The sequence below is a fragment of the Ictidomys tridecemlineatus genome, chromosome 4 (assembly GCF_052094955.1).
Source record: "Ictidomys tridecemlineatus isolate mIctTri1 chromosome 4, mIctTri1.hap1, whole genome shotgun sequence".
Taxonomy (NCBI): domain Eukaryota; kingdom Metazoa; phylum Chordata; class Mammalia; order Rodentia; family Sciuridae; genus Ictidomys; species Ictidomys tridecemlineatus.
Genome location: NC_135480.1, coordinates 204,468,602 through 204,486,609, shown reverse-complemented (window position 1 = coordinate 204,486,609; position 18,008 = coordinate 204,468,602). Strand labels below are relative to the sequence as shown.

Below are 18,008 nucleotides of genomic sequence, written 5' to 3'. Positions count from 1 at the left end.
CCTGCAGGCTTCGGGAAGGGCCCGCAGCTGGGGCCGGGTGGTGGAGAGGCGGCTTCCGCTGGCTGCTACTCCACAGCCGCCTGCTGGCCCCCGGCCACCACTGGACCCACTCGCCCGTGGTGTGCCCCCTTGCCACTTCCTGCAGCATCGGGCCTCAGGCAGCCATGGGCATTGCTCCTATTGTGCCTGGTCACTCACCACTTTAGTCACCTGGGCTCCAGGGGCCTGCGAGGACCCACAACCCTCCATATGGCAGCCAGTTTCACTTTCCCTCAAGGGACAGAAATGACTGTGGCAAAGGCAGAGGTGACTGTGGGGCACATCTGTTTATTATGACATTCTGAACACACACTGGCCATGCTGACATGGGCCAGGTGACGGCCTGCACAGTGGCCTCCACATCTCGAGGGTGCAGCGCGGGCACAGGGCCCGTGGCGACAGGCGGCAGCAGCTTTCACAAGCTGGTGACTTCACAGGCCCAGCAGCAGCTGCTCTGTCTGAGTGTGAAGGAACAGAGCGGGTGAATCCAGGCCCCAGCAGTAAAGTCTGGGCTCCACCAGGATGCTGCCAGGGCTCCCTGGGCACATGCAGGCCACAGTTGAGGGACTTGGTCCCAGGACCCCTGCTTTGTGCCCTCCTTGTGCTCCGACCCCAACAGGGTGTACACCTGGTCCAGCTATTGCAGCCAGGGGACTTCATGCCCCCAGAGGGGGAACAGCCTTGCCAGGCCCGCAGAGGGACCTTCCTGTGTGAGCAGCCCCGCGCCCTCCCTGGGGCCTGGGGCCGGGGCTGGGGCTGGGGCTGGGGAAGGGCTGGCGCTCGCTCTAGGCCTCCTGGAGCTGTGCCAGAAGCAGACACACCGCGTGAGGCATTCCGGTGACACCGTCCAGGCCCTGGTGGCAGCTTGGCATTCGTGAGGCTGAGGGCTGAACCAGAGGCAAGCCACACCGATGGCGGGCAGGACATCAGTGAGGGACGGCCGCCTCCAGAAACTGCCAGTGGAGAGCTCCCAGCTCTGTCCCAAGCACCAGCAAGCAGTCTGCAGGATGCACCAGAGCGGCCCAGACTCCAGGGGCCGCTGATGACAACCGAGTGCAGGGTGAGGGGGCCGGCAGGGAGGCACGCAGAAGCCCCTTGGTCCCGAGCCTTGGCTCCTCCACTCTCCGCTGTGGCCTCCTCCCTCTGTGCTTTTGGGCGCTGGGAGGCGGCAGCCACTCCGCCCCTGTCCAGGCGCCAGCCTCTGGCTGAGGGGCAGCACTGGGCTCCAAGGAAAAGCTGGACCTGAGCTAGCAAGAGGGCAGGTTTGGGGACGACGATGACAGTGACTGGCGTGGGCACTGCCAGGACAAAGACCCAGAGTCTCAGCCACTGAGACAGCGGAGTGGGTGTATTCCTAGGGGCAGCACTAGAGCTGTGAGCCACCGACACTGCCACACGCAGCTGGTGGCCACCACGCGGCCTCTGTGGGCACATGTCCCTGCGGGGAGGGCCTGTGGCCTGTGGGAACAGCCAGCTCAGCAGGGCGGGACCCCTCCAAGAGACTCAGGGAGGGTTTTAGAGGGGAGGGGCCGGCCGCCAGGACTTACGGCCTGGCCACCAAGTCACACGGCCCGCGTCTCGGCTTCGATCTTTTGTTCCCCATGCAAGGTCTCGGGGTCCTGCAGCTGGACCACGCTCTGCCGGATGGCAATCTCAGGGCCACCCCCATACAGGTGGTGCAGGTATGTCCAGGTCTCCTCAGAAATCTGCCCATAGTCAGCCCCTGCAGGACAAAGGGGCACACCTGGGCAGGGGCCGGGGCTCAAGCCCAAGGCCTGAGGGAAACCATCGTTGCTGGTGACATACAACCTCAGTGTTTCCCAAAGCCATCAAGCGGAAATCACAGGATTGTCCACAGGACACTGTTTTACCAAAGGCCCCAGAGGACACACCTCTGCCTGCAGCCCCTTGTGTCCCAGGGTGGGGTTGATAGAAAGAACAGGGTGGGACAAGCCAGCAGGAGGCAGAAGAGGCAGGGTGGGGGAGGGCCTGGGGGACCCACACCCTCCCCGTGTCTCCACTTGGGTGGGAGAACAGCCCAACTCTGAGACAGGTGGCAAGGGAGCTCCTGGGGGGACCCCAACTAGGAAACCACGTGGCAGTCAGGAGGGACAGGGGCCCAGCTGGGCCTGGAGCCAGGAGACTCACCCTGCTTTAACTGGACGTGGCCACTGCCCTTGACCTGTGCGATCCTGCTATTGTCAATGGGCCCAGGAGGCTCTGGAGGAGAGAGGGTGTGGACTCAGTGCTGGGAGTGGGGGTGGCCCTGCGGATGACGCAGCCTTCTCCAGTGAGGCTCTGACACCTGTGTCCTACAGAGGCCGCCCCGAGCCTGAGCCTCCAGACAGCTCGGAATCTGTATTTCCCCCCCAGTACTGGGAATTGGGGTTCTACCGCCGAGTACACCGGGAGTCTCACTAAGTTGCCCACTAAGTTGGCTGCTCTCGATCTTGTGATCCTCAGCCGCCTAAATGCTGGGATCACAGGCATGCGCCACCACACCAGCCACCTTAGAGCACTTAACAGGGGAGGTGCTGGGGTAGAAAAGGATCCTCGATTGCAGTGTGAGCCAAGGGCCCCCAACATCCTGGGACCTGGCAGAGGGCACTTCAAGGAAACACACAATCCTTTCAGACCCCAGCACATTGGCAACAGTCAGCAGCGGGTGGGCAATGACCTAATCTCTGGTGGCAGCTGGCACCGAGTCCCCTTCCCTGTGTCCCATCACTGCATTTAACCTTCAGCAATCATGAGACGAGACTTCACTCAGACAGAAGCTGAGGCCTGGTCAGCACCGTGCAGGGTGGAAGCTGGCAGGCGGCAGGGTCTGTGTCCAGGCCAGGGCTGGGCCTCCTCGTCCTTGTTCTAACTACAGCCACACCTGACTCTTTGGGCCAAATAGCAATCAGCTGCTATTTAGAAGCCGCTGGTGTCCCTGGCACCCTCTCCCCACCAGCGGGGGGTCGGGCTGTGAGGCAGTAAGACACCGCCCTCCTGAGCCCTGGTGGGTGCTGGTGCTCCCAGGGGGCAAACGCCCAGTACAAGGATCCACTGACTCTGCTGGTCTGGGGTCCAAGGGTGGGCATCCACATCCAGGCCAAGGTCTGGCCCTCCTGCTCTTTGCTAGGGACAGTGGGGAACCCCTGTCAAGGGTCTGTTTCTACCTCTGTAGATCTGAAGGGTCAGACAACAGCAGAGCCTTTCCTGAGAGTCTGAGACAATGCATTGGCAAGGGCCAAGGGACTTCCAGGACTGGCCTTGCAGGAGGAAGGGCCACAGTCCTGGGTGTTGGTAGAGGAGGGGGCAACAGAGACCCTGGGCACCAGCTTCTGCAGGTGGCCATTGCCAGGTGTGGAGGTGGCTCTACTCACCGCTGTCCTTCCCCTTGACGAAGGCCTCCCACTCCCGGAACCACTGCATGCTGATGCACAAGATGACGCCCGGAGACTCCTCAGCCTGGAAGGCCTTGTTCAACTGCAGGGCGGACGGCAAGGCTGGTCAGCTGCCCCTCCCTGGATGGTGTCCCAACGCCCCACCCCACCTCCACCCCAGTGCGTGATACCACCAGACACGGGAGGTAGGAATCTAGGACTCCTGGACAAGCTCAAGGAGCATGTCCTAGAACGTCCCCACCAGGCCACTGACTGCTGGTTACACTGGTGAATCTCAAGACCTGCTTTCTTTCCCTCTGGGGCACTAAGGACTGACCTCAGGGGCATCGGTCGCCGAGCCACGCCCCGGCCCTATTTTGTATTTTATCTAGAGACAGGTCCCACTGAGTTGCTTAGCGCCTGGCTTTTCCAAAACTGCTTCCTGGGGCTGGGACGCAGCTTAGAGGCAGAGTGCTAGCCCAGCAGGGTCGAGGCACCGGTCCAGGCAGCTCTCCCTGCCCAGCAGGTGCTTCTCTTTGCTCATATCCGTTCTGTCATATGACAGCACTTGTGTTTTGGGGTGCTGGAGACGGAATCTAGGCTTCACGTGTGCCAAGCAGGTGCTCTGTCACTGAGCCACAGCCCAGTCCCCTAACGGTATCGCTTTTCTCTTTTTGGTGCTAGGACTGAACACAGTGAGCCACGTTCCCAGTGCTCCCCAGGCCACCCACGCCCGTGGCACCTTGATGAAGGTGTCAATCTCCATCCGCCTGCGCTTGGCCAGGGCCTCGATCTCCACCTGACAGATGGAGCACACGTACAGGTGGCTCACGGCAGGGCCGCCCCCGAACCTGCACTCCAGAAGGAGAGATGTGGCCCTGAGGAGGGGGCGGTGGCAGCACAGGCAGAGGGCGCACCCTCCCTGGCTCCCCTCACACCCGCCTGGGCACCACACCCCTCGCCAGCTGTGTGCAGCATGGCGACAACGGCCTGGCCCGGCAGAGCGCAGCCTGCAGACTGGGTGGCCTGGCCCTGCTTCCTCTGGGCCGGTGCTGTGGGCCTGGAACTGCCCCACTGGACCCTGTGGCACCATCATAGGGAGGCTGCAGGACACAGGAGATGTGTCCCTGGCCCAAGGGATCCCACAGGATCAAGGGACACATCTCCCTGTGAGTTTCTGACCCCCTTACTGGCAGCTGGGCAGGGGGAAGGTGGCTTTGACCCTGGGACGGATGTGGCCAAGCTGACCCAATAGGGGGCAGGGCAGGGACAGCTGACCACACCACCACCGGCTGCAGAGGGGCCTGGGCAGGGCTGGGCTGCAGTGGGAGAGCTGCTGCTCTTGGTCCTGATGGCGGTGGCCTTGGGAGCTCCTTGGCCGGGGCTGCTGGCCCTGCTGTCAGTCCCTACACCCCTGAGACAGAGGCAGGCTTCTGTGGGGTGGAAGAACACACCTGCCTCTGTGTGGGCCAGTCTCCCGTCCCCTCTGAGGGCAGGGAGGGACTGCACCCCAGACCAGGCGTCCTTTGCACTAAGAAACACAGAACAGGGCTGCTCCACGCTGCCCCTGCAGGCCAGCTGGGCTCCGGCCGGCCGCCCCAGCGCCCTCCCCTGCCCCTCACCTGTTGTAGAGGTGCTCCCAGACATTCTGGGGCAGGATGACCACCAGGTCGTCGATGTAGTGGTACTTATTGGGTGGGATGCCTGCGGAGGGAGGCACAGGGAAGTAGGGCTGGGGCTCGGCCCGCCCACAGTGCCGGTGTCCCCTGGGTGGGCAACTCACCTCCATGGGAGCAGAGGAAGGTCTGGTTGGTGATGGGCCCTGGCTCGGCAAAGGTGTTGAACTTGTTGAGCCATTCTCGGGACACGTAGAACTGGAGCAGGCTGGGCTCCCGCATGGCCGCCAGGGACACCACCTGCTGCCGCTCCCGCACGGCCTCCTCGCTGCTCTTCCTGGGGGGGGGGGCAGGGTAAGCAGCAGCCTGGGCCAGGCCTGGGCCTGGCAGGGCTGTGCAGGCACTCAAGTCCCCTCCGTGGCCCAGGGCGCCTGACCACAGGTCCAGCTCAGAGGCCCAGCGTAGGTCCCGCCCACCTGTAGAAGAGAACGTAGGCCTCGGCATGCTGCACCACCGTCTCATGCACCTCAGTGACGTACTGGTCATCAAACTCATACCACTGCCCGTTGATCACGTTCTGGCAGTAGGCGATGTAGTGCCCACCTGGAGGGAGAGCAGCAGGTCACAGAGCCTGCAAGAGGCAGGCACAGCATGGGGAGGGGCTGGCGGCAGGGCTGCCACTCACTGCCTGCCGTGCCGTGGTGGCAGATGACCGAGAGGAGGTCGTAGGTGGTGATCTGGGACGTGCATTCCTTCGCCAGGAAGGGACGCAGGTCGAGGCCCTCCAGGGGGAAGGAGACGTGGCTGCTGATCTTGAAGGAGTACATCACCTCGTGCCGGAAGCGCTTCAGGTGGATGCACAGGATCTGAAGGCAGAGGGCAGGCATGGACACAGAAGCTCCTGAGCAAGAAGGGAGCTGGCCCTCGTGGGACGCTGCTAGCAGCCAGGTGCCGCCATAGTGTGGAGGAGGAGCTGGCCAAGCCCCAGCCACTCGCTCACCTCGGGCAACCGGAGGACTTTACAGTACTTCACGCCGTTCCGCAGCCTGGGGAGGAGGCACAAGGGAGTGACGGTCAGCGTCTCATGGGGCACAGAGGGGCCTGTTGGGCAGTCCCCCACCCTGTCACTCTGGAAGCCAGGACGGGGCTCCCTTGGGGGTGGGCAGGGAAGCGTAGAGGCGGGAGGACTGGGAACGGGAGCTGGGGAAGCCCCAGGCCCAGGCTTACTTCTTACACCGCTCGCAGCTGTACATGTTGTCACCTGCAGCACAAGAGCAGAGGGCAGGGTGGCAGCGAGCAACGGAGAGGAGGAAAGCCCTAACCCACAGTGTGGAGATGCCGCACCCCAAGGAGGCTCAGGGGAAAAGTGAATCTGCCCTGGAAACACTGAAACTCAGGACAGACATCTCTAAAACCAAAATTAGAAGCCAAAGGGCAAAATGAGAAGGAACTGCAACATGAAAGCCAGAAAGTGTCCAAATCTTCCATGCTCCCAGGGCCTCCCGCACTCACACCTGGGCTCACAGACTCAGAGTAGGTGGCAGAGCTAGGTTTCAGCTCCTGCACTGACTTATTATCAGGACACGGCCGGGAAAGCTTCAGACCTGGAGTCTGACAGCCGGTGCCAGGATCCGCCTCCAGGCCAGGCACTGCACTGAGAGCAGCGGCAGACAACGGGGCCACATCGGGATCAAAGACCCCCGAGAACCAAAGACAGAAATGAGAAGCAAACCCTGGACGGGAGACACCTGGCAGCACAGTCACCATCTAGAACACGTGAGGGACCCCAAAGCCAACAATAGAGCAGCCTAGTTAGGAAATGGACACAGGCCCGGAGCAGAGGACACGCCAGTGAGGACGAGCCCAGGAAGGGACGCCCCAGCTCACTGCCGTCAGCAAAGGCAGATCCAAGCCTCAGCGGCACACCACCATGCCCACAGGTTAGCTGTAATGGGAAATGCCAGGACAGCACTGGCGAGGTGCACAGAAAAGCAGGGCCCTGGGCACAGCACCAGCCCTGCAGGAACCTGAATGGTGGCCCCTCAAAAGACAGTAACGAAGACTGCCACGTGGTCTGGCAGTCCCCTCTGGGTACAGTGCAGAGGAGTTCAAAGAGATACTTGTTCACCCTTGCTCACAGAGCAATATTCACAACAGCTATACCCAGAAGCAACCCTAGCGTTCACTGAGGGGCCAATGGATAGATAAAGTGTGGAAGAGCCACTGAGAGGAATATCACTTGGCCCCGAAAAGGAAGGGCTGGAAATGTGGCTCAGGGGTAGAGCACTTGCCTGGCACACAAGGCCTGGATTCAACCCCAACACTTCCCAACACACACACACACACACACAAAAAAAAAAAAAAAAAAAAAAAGGAAGGAGATTCTGACGCATGCTCCATGGAGGAAACCTGGGGACACTATGCTCAGCAAACCAATCACAGAAAAGCTAGCACTATAACTGCACTTACACAAAGTACCTAGAGAAGTCAGGTTCACCAATCAGAAGGCAGAATGCTAGCCAGCAGGAGCAGGGTGGGGACAGCAAGCTGCTCAATGGACACAGAGTTTCCGTTTTGCAAGATGAAAATGTTCTGAGTCGGGGCCCATGGCAAAGCAGGAGGCCTGGGTTCCAGCCCAGCACCACACACACACACACACACACACACACACACACACACACACACACACACACACAAACACACAAACAGATGGAAATGGATGGCTGCTCTGTAATGTGACTGCACTTAATACTATGGAGGTGGACATTCTGTAAAATAACATTAAAATTGGTTATGGTGAGCCAAGCGCAGTGGTGCACGCCTGTAATCCTAGCAGTTCAGGAGGCTGAGGCAGGAGGATCTCAAGTTCAAAGCCAGCCTCAGCAAAAGCAAGGTGCTAAGCAACTCAGTGAAACCCTGTCGCTACATAAAATATAAAATAGAGCTGGGGATGTGGCTCAGTGGTTGAGTGCCCCAGAGTTCAATCTCCAGTACCCACCCCTCAAAAAAAGGTTATGGTGGTAAATTCTACGTTTTTATATTTTTCCACAATTGAAAATTGAAAAAGAGTTTTACCAAAGATTAATAAGATTCTCAAGCAGCCAACAGAAAAATAGGTGAGGAATAGGAATGGGAAATTTCAAAGTAGCAGTCAATACATTTAATGAAAAAGGATCTAAACTCATCAATAATCAAGGAAATGAAAAATTAAAGCAGAATATCACTACTGCCTCCACACTGGTAAAAAAATATAAACAGATGAACATCACGAGCCATGAAGCGGTGGGCTAGGGTGCGTGGCCAGGCCCAGCCGAGAGGTGGCCACAGGGACTCTCAGGTGCTCGGTGTTGGGAACAGAGCCAGGCACATGTCCCATGAGCCGGGCTGCACCCTGGCCCACAGTGTGTGTGGGGTCCACCGTGTCCCTGTGTCCCTCTCCAGCAACCTCCACCCCCACCCCCACCGGCCAGGCCACTCACCCTTCAGCTCATCAGCTGCAAAAAAGGCCGCAAGACAGTCTTCCAGAGTGACCACAGGCCCCCAAAACCAGCTTGGGGTACAGGACACCACAAATCTACAGAGACAGAAAGCGGTGAGGGCTACCAGAGCGGGGCCAGACAGGATGGGGGGGCTTTGGCATCGCCTGCTCAAGCCGGAGGCCCCACAGGCCCAGCGGGCCAGCTTAGCAAGGAGGTGCACTAATCTGGAGCGACCCCACCATGTCCTCGAGCTAGTGATGGCACCTCTCCCTGTGAAGGGGCCAGGGTCTTGGTGCCCCTCCCCTGGGCGGCCACAGAGGACCTCACTGCTGCACAGCAAGTCACTTGGTGTGTGGCAGGGTGCAGGGAGGCCACCTGCCACTCTTCCCTTGGGGCAGGCTGGCTCCCGGCTGCTGTCTCCCCTTCAGTTGCCATTTGGTCACACCTGCCACCCTTCTTCATTGAACCATCTGACTCAGCTGCCTCCGGGTGTCCAGGGAACCCACCTGCCTGCCCCTCTCTGGCAAGCTCCTGTACCCTCCCAGCCGCGCCCCCCCCAGGTTCTCCCTGGGGCTGCGGGCTCCTACTTTGCTGCATATCTGAGTCCCACCCAGGACAGTCAGGAAGGTGGCCCTGTGGCAGGTAGGGGCGTACCGCCGGATGTACTCCATGATGAAGGCCAGCCAGCCCTGGGTGGCGTAGCTGTCCCCACAGGCGCCTGGTTTAGCGGGTGCGTTCTGGTAGATGGCCGAGTGGAGCTTGGCCAGGTCCTCCTTGCCAGGAATGGGCAGCGACAGGTCCTGGAAAGTCTCCACTGTGGTAGACACCTATGGGGTCCAAGGTCAGTCTGGTACCCACCTTCTGGCAGCACCTGTACCCCAAGTCTGCCCCCCCAGGCCCTGGACCCAAAAGTCCACAACCAGGGCTTTCCCCAGGAGAAAGGCAGGGGGCCCAGGAGGAGTACACCCCACCCTGTCACACCCCACAACACCCTACCCACCACACCACACCCACCCACACCCCGCCCCACCCCACCCCGCCACACCCCGCCATACCCCACCCTGCCCCACCACACCAACTCCACCCCACGCTACCCCACCCCACGCCACCCCCAAAGTGGAAACTGCAGGCAGCCCAGCCCTCCCCACTCAGGATACCCACCCGGTCACAGGTGAGACACTGCACGAGGCTGAGGATGGAGCCATCAAAGATGTCGGAGATGACACTGCGGTAGTGCTGCTCCTTCCGCCTCCGGCTGCCCGTGCTCAGGGCCTGGGCTGGGGGCACAGCATAGGACTAGGCCCAGCCTCCAGCCACCAGGATGGGGCAAGGCACAGACACTGGGCCCTCCTTTGCCAGGATGCGGGATCGTGTGACGGGGAGTGTGACCCACCTCTGGCACCCAGGTTGTCATCTGTGAAGCAGGGCTGCCCTGCTCACATCCCAGGGGTGTGCCTAGTGAGGGGCACGCGGCCCAGCCTCCAGCAGCCAGTGTGCCAACTGGCAGCCGCTGTACCCTGTCCATGCCCTGCCCAAGCTCACCACCCTACTGCCCCCGAACCTTTCTTGAGCACGTAAGACGGCCCCATCCTCACAGGGCTCGCACGAGGAGGGCTGCTGGACAGCTTGGCGTGGCCCTCGCGGTGGTGGACAGGGCTGCAGGGGCGAGAGGAGCTGCGTAGGTGGGCATCATTGTCCGGCTCTAGGGGCAGAGGAGGGATGGTACCAGGCTGGGGCAGCCACACAGGGTCCCTCAGGCCAGGAGGACCTTCCAGCAGCTCCTGACGGGACAAAAGCCTCAACCCACTGTCTGCCTACCCTGCCCCACCCCCGGGCTACAGGGATGGAGCTGCCCTTCTATCTCCCACGAGGGACCCCACAGGCTCTGGCTCTTGGCCGGGTGATTGGACGCTGAAGTTGCGTCACACCTGAGTCCAGCCAGGGTAGGATCTGGGTGGGCTGCTACATGCTGGGCTTGGCACACACAGGCTTGTAGGCAAAGGTGCTGTGGCCCTGTGGCCAGGGTGCCCCCAGTTCACTGATACCTGGGGTCCGGCAGGGGCTGATGGACGGTGGTGACGGTGGCTGGGCCTCGGCAGGCTGGTCATCAAGGGCAGCCATGGCCGTGTCCACGTCTGCGTCCTCGTCCAGCTGCTCCGAGTTGGCGCGCTGCTGGCCCCAGGAGAACTTGCGGTCCTTCATGCGCTCCTTCTCGGAGATGGCGCGGCCCGCCTCATCGGGGATCAGCAGCTCCGCCTCAGCCTGCGAGCCGCCCCCGCTGCGCCCCTGCCCGTCACCTTCACCCCGATCACTGCTAGAGTCGCAGGACAGGAACTCGTCTTCCGACGGGCTCCTGTCGCCCTCTCGTTTCTCATCTGTGTCACTGGAGTCCGAGTCCCGGGTGTCTGTGAGCCCCACTGTGGCCGCCACAGCCGGCTCCTTGAGCTCCTCGTGCAGCTGGTCCATCAGGCAGCGCAGGAACTCCTGGGTGTCCTGTAACCAGGGCCACGTCAACGGGCCGTCCACGTGGGAGGGCACTGCATGTGCCCACTGCCCTGCCCACAGGATGCCAGCTGCTGCTGAGAGGTCCTGGTGGGGGCCCTGGGCAGACAGGCTGCTCAGCCCCTCATGGTGGCCTCCAGGGCAGGTCTGTCCTAATCCCCATTCTCCTGAGAAGGACACTGAAGGGCAGAGGCTGGGGACCCTCCCTGGCCTCACAACTCAGTGCCAGGCAGAGCCAGGTGTGCAGCCAGGTACATGCCACATCTGTAGCACAGTGTTCGCCACTGAAGTCACTTGTTCCCTAAAGGAGAGGCCAGTGTGGGAAAGTGGGGAGCAGGGGCGTGTAGGACAGGACACAGAAGGGGAGGACTTGGCAGAGTCCTGGAGGTGCAGTGCCACCCAGCAGGCCAGCCAGCCACGCGATCACCCTTCCTTTGCTCCTCCCTGATGTACCGTCCGGTCACAGGCTTGCACCTTCTCTTGCCGGTGCAGCACTGGAAGGCAGGCCCTGGGGTCAGGGTCCCTTGGCCTTGCAGACTCGGGCATGACATGGGCTCAGTGCTCAGATGGCTTCTCCTCAGAAGTGGTGCCCCGGCCGCCAGGCAGCGGGAGCCGGGGAGGTGGACTCTGGCAGGCAGCCCACTGGGCCAGCAGGGAGCTGCACTACCAAGGATGCTCTGAAGGGCACTAGGGGCGGGCACGGCCCACCTGGAGAGCTGAGGGCACTGGAGGAGGCCCTGGGTCCCGAGTCCAACTCTGAAAGTCCCTGACCAGTGCTGGCCCCACAAGGCGCAGGGAGGGTCATACAGCAGAGCCAACCAAGCCAGCCATGCTGCCAGCCACGCCCCGGCCCCAAGCCTGGAGAACACAGCCTGTTCTCTTGGCTCTACTGACGGGGAACGGAAGCCGGAGTACAGAAGCCGGGGTATGCTTTCCCCTGGCAGGTTTGTGGGTCCACCACCAGTCTGTGCACATCATGGGGCATGCAGGGGCCCCAAGTCAGGCTCATTGAAAGGTCCTCAGAAAAAACAGGCCCTTAATCACCATCTGCGTCTCCTTCTGGTCCTTCCTTCTAACACAACATTGTGTTAGACAAATGTTGACAAATTCTCATGCAGAGGCATGACAGTGTCCCTCGGCCACGGAGAGAGGCCCACAGCTGCACTGCACTTCAGACTCAGGAGTGTCCCTGCACATGTCCAAGACCCAGAGAGGGAGGTTCTCCGGAGGCCAGGTGGAGGTTACGCAGCATCAAGCTTCCCCTAACAGTGTCCTCACCCAGGGCTGAGGGCCAGCACTCAACTGGGCTTGAATCCCACCCCTGCCACCACACTTGTGTGATCTGTGACACAAGGTGACAACAGTGGATGCATCCCTCCCCAGAAAGGGGGCTGTCAGGCAGTGCGGGGCTCCCCAGGCACGCGCCCACCCAGGGGTAAGCAGAGAAAGAGCAGCAGCAGGCCTGGGAGGGGCTGGTGGGCTGGCTGAGAGGTGGACAGCGGGTGCAACCCCAATGCCTGCTGTGAACCCCAGGGCCCCACGCTCAGATGGCACAAGAAGTGACACAGGCAGGCCTGGCTGGGAACCTCCTGGGGACCTGGACCTTGGTATTCATTGGCTTAGCTTGGGACCTTTCTTTCTTTCTTTCTTTCTTTTTTTTTGTGGTGCTGGGGATTGAACCCAGGGCCTTATGCATGCAAGGCAAGCACTCTACTAACTGAGCTACATCCCCAGCCTGACTTCATGATTTTATAAAACAGATAAAGACAGCTAGTTTCAAAAGAGTTCTCTATATTAAAAAAATATATAATTAAAATCTTTACTTTAATAAAAGTGACACTGCACTGTGGTTTGTGCCACTGTGACTGCAGGGCTGGGGACAGCTACACTGCAGCCAAGCTGCCTGGGCTCAGAGTCCCTCCACCGTGCATTGGCTATGCACCAGGACTAGTGACAAGGCCCCTGAGCCTCAGCTTCCCCACCTATAGAGTGGGGTTAAACACCAGAATGGGGCTGGGGGCCCCACATTCCCACAAGAAGGGCTTACGCAGTACGTGCCTGGTCGGGGGCCCACCCACTCAGACCTCCTGCAGCACTGTGCTGGATCCCCTCCGGCTGACAGCAAGGCACTGGGTGTGCCCTGGCAGCTCAATGGCTTACCTGCTGGGCATAGCCTCGGAACATCGGGTTGACCAACTTGATCCCATGGGACAGGCTGGTAGGGACCACATAGCTTGGTCTGTGGGGAGACCAAACCCATCAGTCCAAGTTGCCAGCCTTGCACTACTGGCACTGAGATGCGGGTGACCAGTGAATCTATGTTGATTCAGGGCAGGGGCACCTGGCCTGGTGCAGGGACACCCAGGGGTTCCTGCAGCTCATGACCAGGGTGGTCAGGAAGGAACCCGAGAGGCCTGGCTGCTGCCTCGACTGGGCAAGGAGCTCTCAACTGGGGAGCGTCATTTCCCAAGCGCCTAGGATGGGCCCAGCCTGCTTTATTACTGTGAAACATCTATTATGTTTTTTTTATTTTATTTTAAGAGCAATACCCATTACTTCTTGAAAAATCTAAAATTTCAGAAAAGTACAATAAAGAAGCACCACTACTGGCACCATGTGGAGAGAAGCACAATCAGATTTCCTGAGTTTTCTGCAAAAATACACATACAAGAGCCCATGGGGCACACACCTGAGTACAACTGGAATATCGGTGGCTCTTAATCCACTTCTGCACTTGACACATTTCTAAGTGCTCATTATAAATTGTTCCCAATTTTGACTTCCTGGTGAAAGATCCAACTCAGGTTTCTGGTCTTTAAATTCATTTCATGCTGAGCCACAAGCCTGTGCCTGGCCAGCACCCACCACTCGAGACCTGGGGCTGGCACAGCCATCTGTGAAGTGGCTGCCATCTGGGTTCACCGCCAGCCCCAATCCCAGCTCTGTCCTTCCCAAGCCCTGTGACTGAGAGCAAGAAGTCTCAGTCCCCACTGGTAAAACAGGGCTGCATGCAACCTGCTGTGAGCATCCCACAGGGTCATGAAAAGCAAGTGCTTGGCTCAGGACCAAATCTACAGGATGTGTCCAATCAAGACAACTGACAGAAACCCAGTCCCTGTGTACCTGCCCAAGGTCAGGGGCTCAGTCTCTCACCGTTTTTTGTGCCAGACCTCAGAGACCAGCTTCTGGTAACTCTTGCACAGGGCTGGCTTCTTGTCGGTGCGCACCAGGCCGCCACACTCCAGGAAGAACTGGGTCAGCGGAGGGCTAGGGAAGGGAGCGTGAGCCAGGTCAGAGGGGAAGAGGGAACAGGGATCACTTACGAGGAGCTGGCAGAGAGCAGAAGCACCAAGTGCTCGTGTGGGAACAGAGGCCCCCACACCCAGAAATGCCTGCTGATGATTAGAAGTATCTCATTAGGGCTAGACTGTAGCCCCCCACCAATTCATATAAAGTCCTAATTCCTAGAACCTCAGACATGACTGCAAATAGACACAGGATCCTTCCCCCTCCCCCAGTATTGAAGATTGAACCCAGGGGTCTTGCTAAGTTTCCCTGGCTGGCCTTGACCTTGCGATCCTCCTGCCTCAGCCTCCCAAGTCTCTGAGATTACTTTAAAAGCCAGGTGCCAGGCCCGTGTGCACACAAGGAGACCACTTGAGGACCTGGAGCAGCTGCAGCTGCTACCAAGGAGAGACCTGGAAGAAACCAGACCTGCAGGTCCCTTGGTCCTGGACTTTTGGCCTCTGAAATGGATGGGTGATGGTGAAGCCACCAGGCGTGGTGTTTGTTACCCTGGGAAACAGACGCAGCCCTGTCTCCTGGGTCAGAGGTAGCTCCTGCTGGAGAGCCTGAGGCCAGGAGCAAGAGCTGCATGGAATGTGTGGGCCAGCCCTCCAGCTCGCCCACCTGCAGCACCTCCCAGGCCTGAAGGTGCCTCCCACAGTCCTTTCTTTCAAAAGTAACCTTATTACATAAAAGGATACACTTATTATTTAAAATATTAGAAAATGCAGTAAGCAAACTATAGAAATTGACATCTGGCCACCCGAGGACAACTACTCTGAATATTTGGGGGTTTTTCTTTCCAGATTTTTCTACACACACTTACCTGTTTGCTCTTCCCTCCTTTGCCTATAGATACCCAGTCCCTTCTCAGTGGGAAACCCTGAGTCAGGCACAGGGACACCCCCAGCCTAGTGGAATGGAAAGCCTATCCTCAAAGGAAATATTTCCCCCAGACAGGCCCGCACCTGTTACCACAAAGCCTGATAACGCCCTTTCCCACTTGCAGGTCTGCACCCTTCCTACTTCAGGAACACTGTCTTCCTGCATTTCCTGTAAGACTGGGCTACGCTGCGCTAATTTATACCCCACGCCAGGAGGCTTTTTTTCATAGAGCGCCGGGGCAGAATCCTGGCCCTGGCCCACACCAAGCCAGTGCTCTCCCCTCAGCCGCGACCCAGCCCCAGGTGGGCCTGCAGATGGTCTCTGACAGAAAACCCTGATGAGCACCCTTGCTCACATGTGTACCCCTCAGCTCTGCAGGGTGCGCACGCAGGAAGGACCTCTGGGTCTTGGGGCACACGCATGCAGTGTGGCAGCTTTGCCAGGTGGGCCGGGACATCACGGGGACGAGGACCACCTACCAGTTGGACAAGGCCTGCAGGGCTGCGTTCATGTAGCAGGAGTTCCCGAGGTTCTTCATGCCTGTGAGGCCTGGGGACAGACACCAGGGGTGGGTTAGTGCCCAGTCCAGAACGGCCTCCCAGGTCTCCCCCAGTGGAGCCGCCACCCAGAGCCCCCCAGGATGGTGGAAGGTGCGCTCCCCAGAAAGCCTTCAGTGAGCCAGTGTGCTCCTGCTCCTGGGGCTCCAAGGTCCTGAACTCGGGAGGTAAACAGGGTCCTAAGCCATGCTGCCCTGCCCAGCCAGCTGCCCTGCCCACACTGACCAGGAGGCCAACTGCAGAGGGGCCACCTGCCCAAGGCCACACAGCTGAGGGAGACGCCAGGCCTCTAGGACCTCAGCTGGGCCCACTGGCCCTCTAAAGGAAGCCACTTACCACCCCGTATGGCTGTCCCTCCTCCTGACCCTAGAGCTCCCAGCCCCCAGCCGAGGGCTCAGCCTGCCCCACACCTCCCCTTGTTCTGGGGCCATTACCTCGAGGTTTCAGGTCATCGTCCTCTGACTCAGACTCTCCTTCGTCAGCCACAGCAATGGGAACGGCTTTCGGAGGATGAGAGGGTAGCGGAGAGTCCTGTGTTCAAGACCCAGAGAGAAGGAAAAGGGGGCTGGGGAGGGAGAAGGGCTGGGGAGGGGGCTACCTGCCTCCAGAGGGCAGGACCAGCCCACAGCCCCGGCCCCACACACAGAGCACGGACCATGTTGGTCCATCAGAGCAGGAACAGCCTAGGAAGAGATGGCATCAGCAGCTAATGTGAGCACAGGGTCACTGACTTGTATTTTTTATTTGCAATAATGAATAATTTTATTTCTAATATATCTGGGAAAAAACAGGAACATAAAGAAAAACTATGAGATTCCATTTCTAGGAGAGGATCTTATTAACTATAATACACAGACTTCAAACTGCTCACTTCAAAACTCTCACTACAAGCTGGATGCTGCATATATTGGTAGTTTTTGTTTTTGTCTTTGTTTTGCGGTACTGGGGATTGAGCATGGGGGTGCTCTATCACTGAGCTGCACCCCTGGCTCTTTTAATTTTTTATTTTGAGACAGGGTCTAATTAAGTTGCTGAGGCTGGCCTTGAACTTGCCATCCTCCTGCCTCAGCCTCCCAAGTAGCTGGGATCCCAGGTAGGGACCATCATGCCTGGCTGTGTATGTATATGGTTTTACAGCCTTTATTTTAGATCCATAAACATCTCCTGTGTTCAAAAGTGTATTCAATAAATGCTCATCAAGCACCATCATGTAACCATCTACACGAGGAGGAGATGCAGGGAGGCGTGGCCTGGCCTCCCCTGGGCCTCAACTGAGGCTCACTAGCTGTTCTGACAGTGGCTCGACCGGCCACTCTGGAGGCCGCACAGTGCCTTGCTGCTTGGAGGGACTATTCTCTGGCTGCCTCGTCATCCAGGCAGCCTCCTAGTTTCCCACGGATGAGCATGCTGCAGCGATTACTTGTGATCCCTCAGGACATGCTTAGATACGGGACACCAGGGGCCATGGGTGACCCCCATAAGGCCTGGGAGGGTCCCTGGACCCACCCCACACCCTGCACTCACACACAGCTGCCCCAGGGCCTTTAAGCGCCTGAGGGTCACTCTGCATTCTCAAAGCTCCATGCAGCCTGGGCACACAAGTGGGCTCAAAGAGCATTTGTCGACACAAGTTCCTTGGACACCTGAGAGCTCACTGGCCAGGAGCACTCAAAGACTGGAACCCACGAAGCATGCTCCCTGGATGCTCCGGCCACAGGGCCCCCATCCCCAGCAGTGTCTCACCTGCTCTGTGAATTTGGGCGGGGAGCCAAGTGGGTGGGCCGCCAGCCGCTGCTCCAGAAACACCTCTCGCTCACAGGCATAGCACCAGACCCGGAACGTGGTCAGGTTCACTGTCAGGTTGTGCTTCTTAGCCTGGAAGGAGATCCAAAATAAGGCCCAGGAGACCTGGCCTAACAGGTGTCAAGCCGAGTCAGGGCCGCCTCACTCTCTGGTCTCAGAAGAGGCGCCTGGGGCTGGGGCTGGGGCTCAGTGGTGCAGCACTCGCATCACAGGTGTGAGACCCTGGGTTCAATCCTCAGCCCCATGTAAAAATAAATAAATAAATAAATAAACAAATAAAGGTATTGTGTCCATCTAGAACTAAAAAAAAAAAAAAAAAAAAAAAATTAAAAAGAAGAGGCCCCTCTGGTTTTGCGGCCTTCAGTCAGGCGTGTGCCAGCGCTTTCACCGGTACTCCCTTTCTCCTGCTTCTTTGTGGGTCCCTATGACTGTCCCCACTTCAGAGCCTCAGCCACTGAGGCCAGGAGCAGG

The 18,008-nt window shown here is 59.0% G+C and overlaps 1 protein-coding gene across 14 annotated transcripts in view; it reads right to left on the bottom strand.

Moving 5' to 3' along the window:
• Positions 1–307: 307 nt before the first annotated feature.
• Usp20 (ubiquitin specific peptidase 20) overlaps positions 308–18,008 on the bottom strand; it is a 39,667-nt gene continuing 21,966 nt past the window's right edge. For 9 of the 14 annotated variants that reach the window (XM_078048453.1, XM_078048448.1, XM_078048445.1 and 6 more), the window contains 20 exons: positions 17,478–17,609; positions 16,169–16,265; positions 15,657–15,726; positions 14,161–14,274; positions 13,168–13,246; positions 10,551–10,998; positions 10,067–10,207; positions 9,667–9,782; positions 9,160–9,332; positions 8,506–8,600; positions 6,254–6,287; positions 6,027–6,072; positions 5,712–5,892; positions 5,503–5,629; positions 5,194–5,363; positions 5,033–5,114; positions 4,153–4,261; positions 3,411–3,513; positions 2,188–2,259; positions 308–1,762 (listed from right to left, as the gene is read on the bottom strand). In XM_078048453.1, coding sequence (XP_077904579.1) covers positions 1,602–1,762; positions 2,188–2,259; positions 3,411–3,513; positions 4,153–4,261; positions 5,033–5,114; positions 5,194–5,363; positions 5,503–5,629; positions 5,712–5,892; positions 6,027–6,072; positions 6,254–6,287; positions 8,506–8,600; positions 9,160–9,332; positions 9,667–9,782; positions 10,067–10,207; positions 10,551–10,998; positions 13,168–13,246; positions 14,161–14,274; positions 15,657–15,726; positions 16,169–16,265; positions 17,478–17,609 — 2,550 coding nt within the window. In that variant the 3' untranslated portion in view covers positions 308–1,601. The other 5 variants (XM_078048456.1, XM_078048457.1, XM_078048460.1 and 2 more) reach the window with 4 other exon arrangements.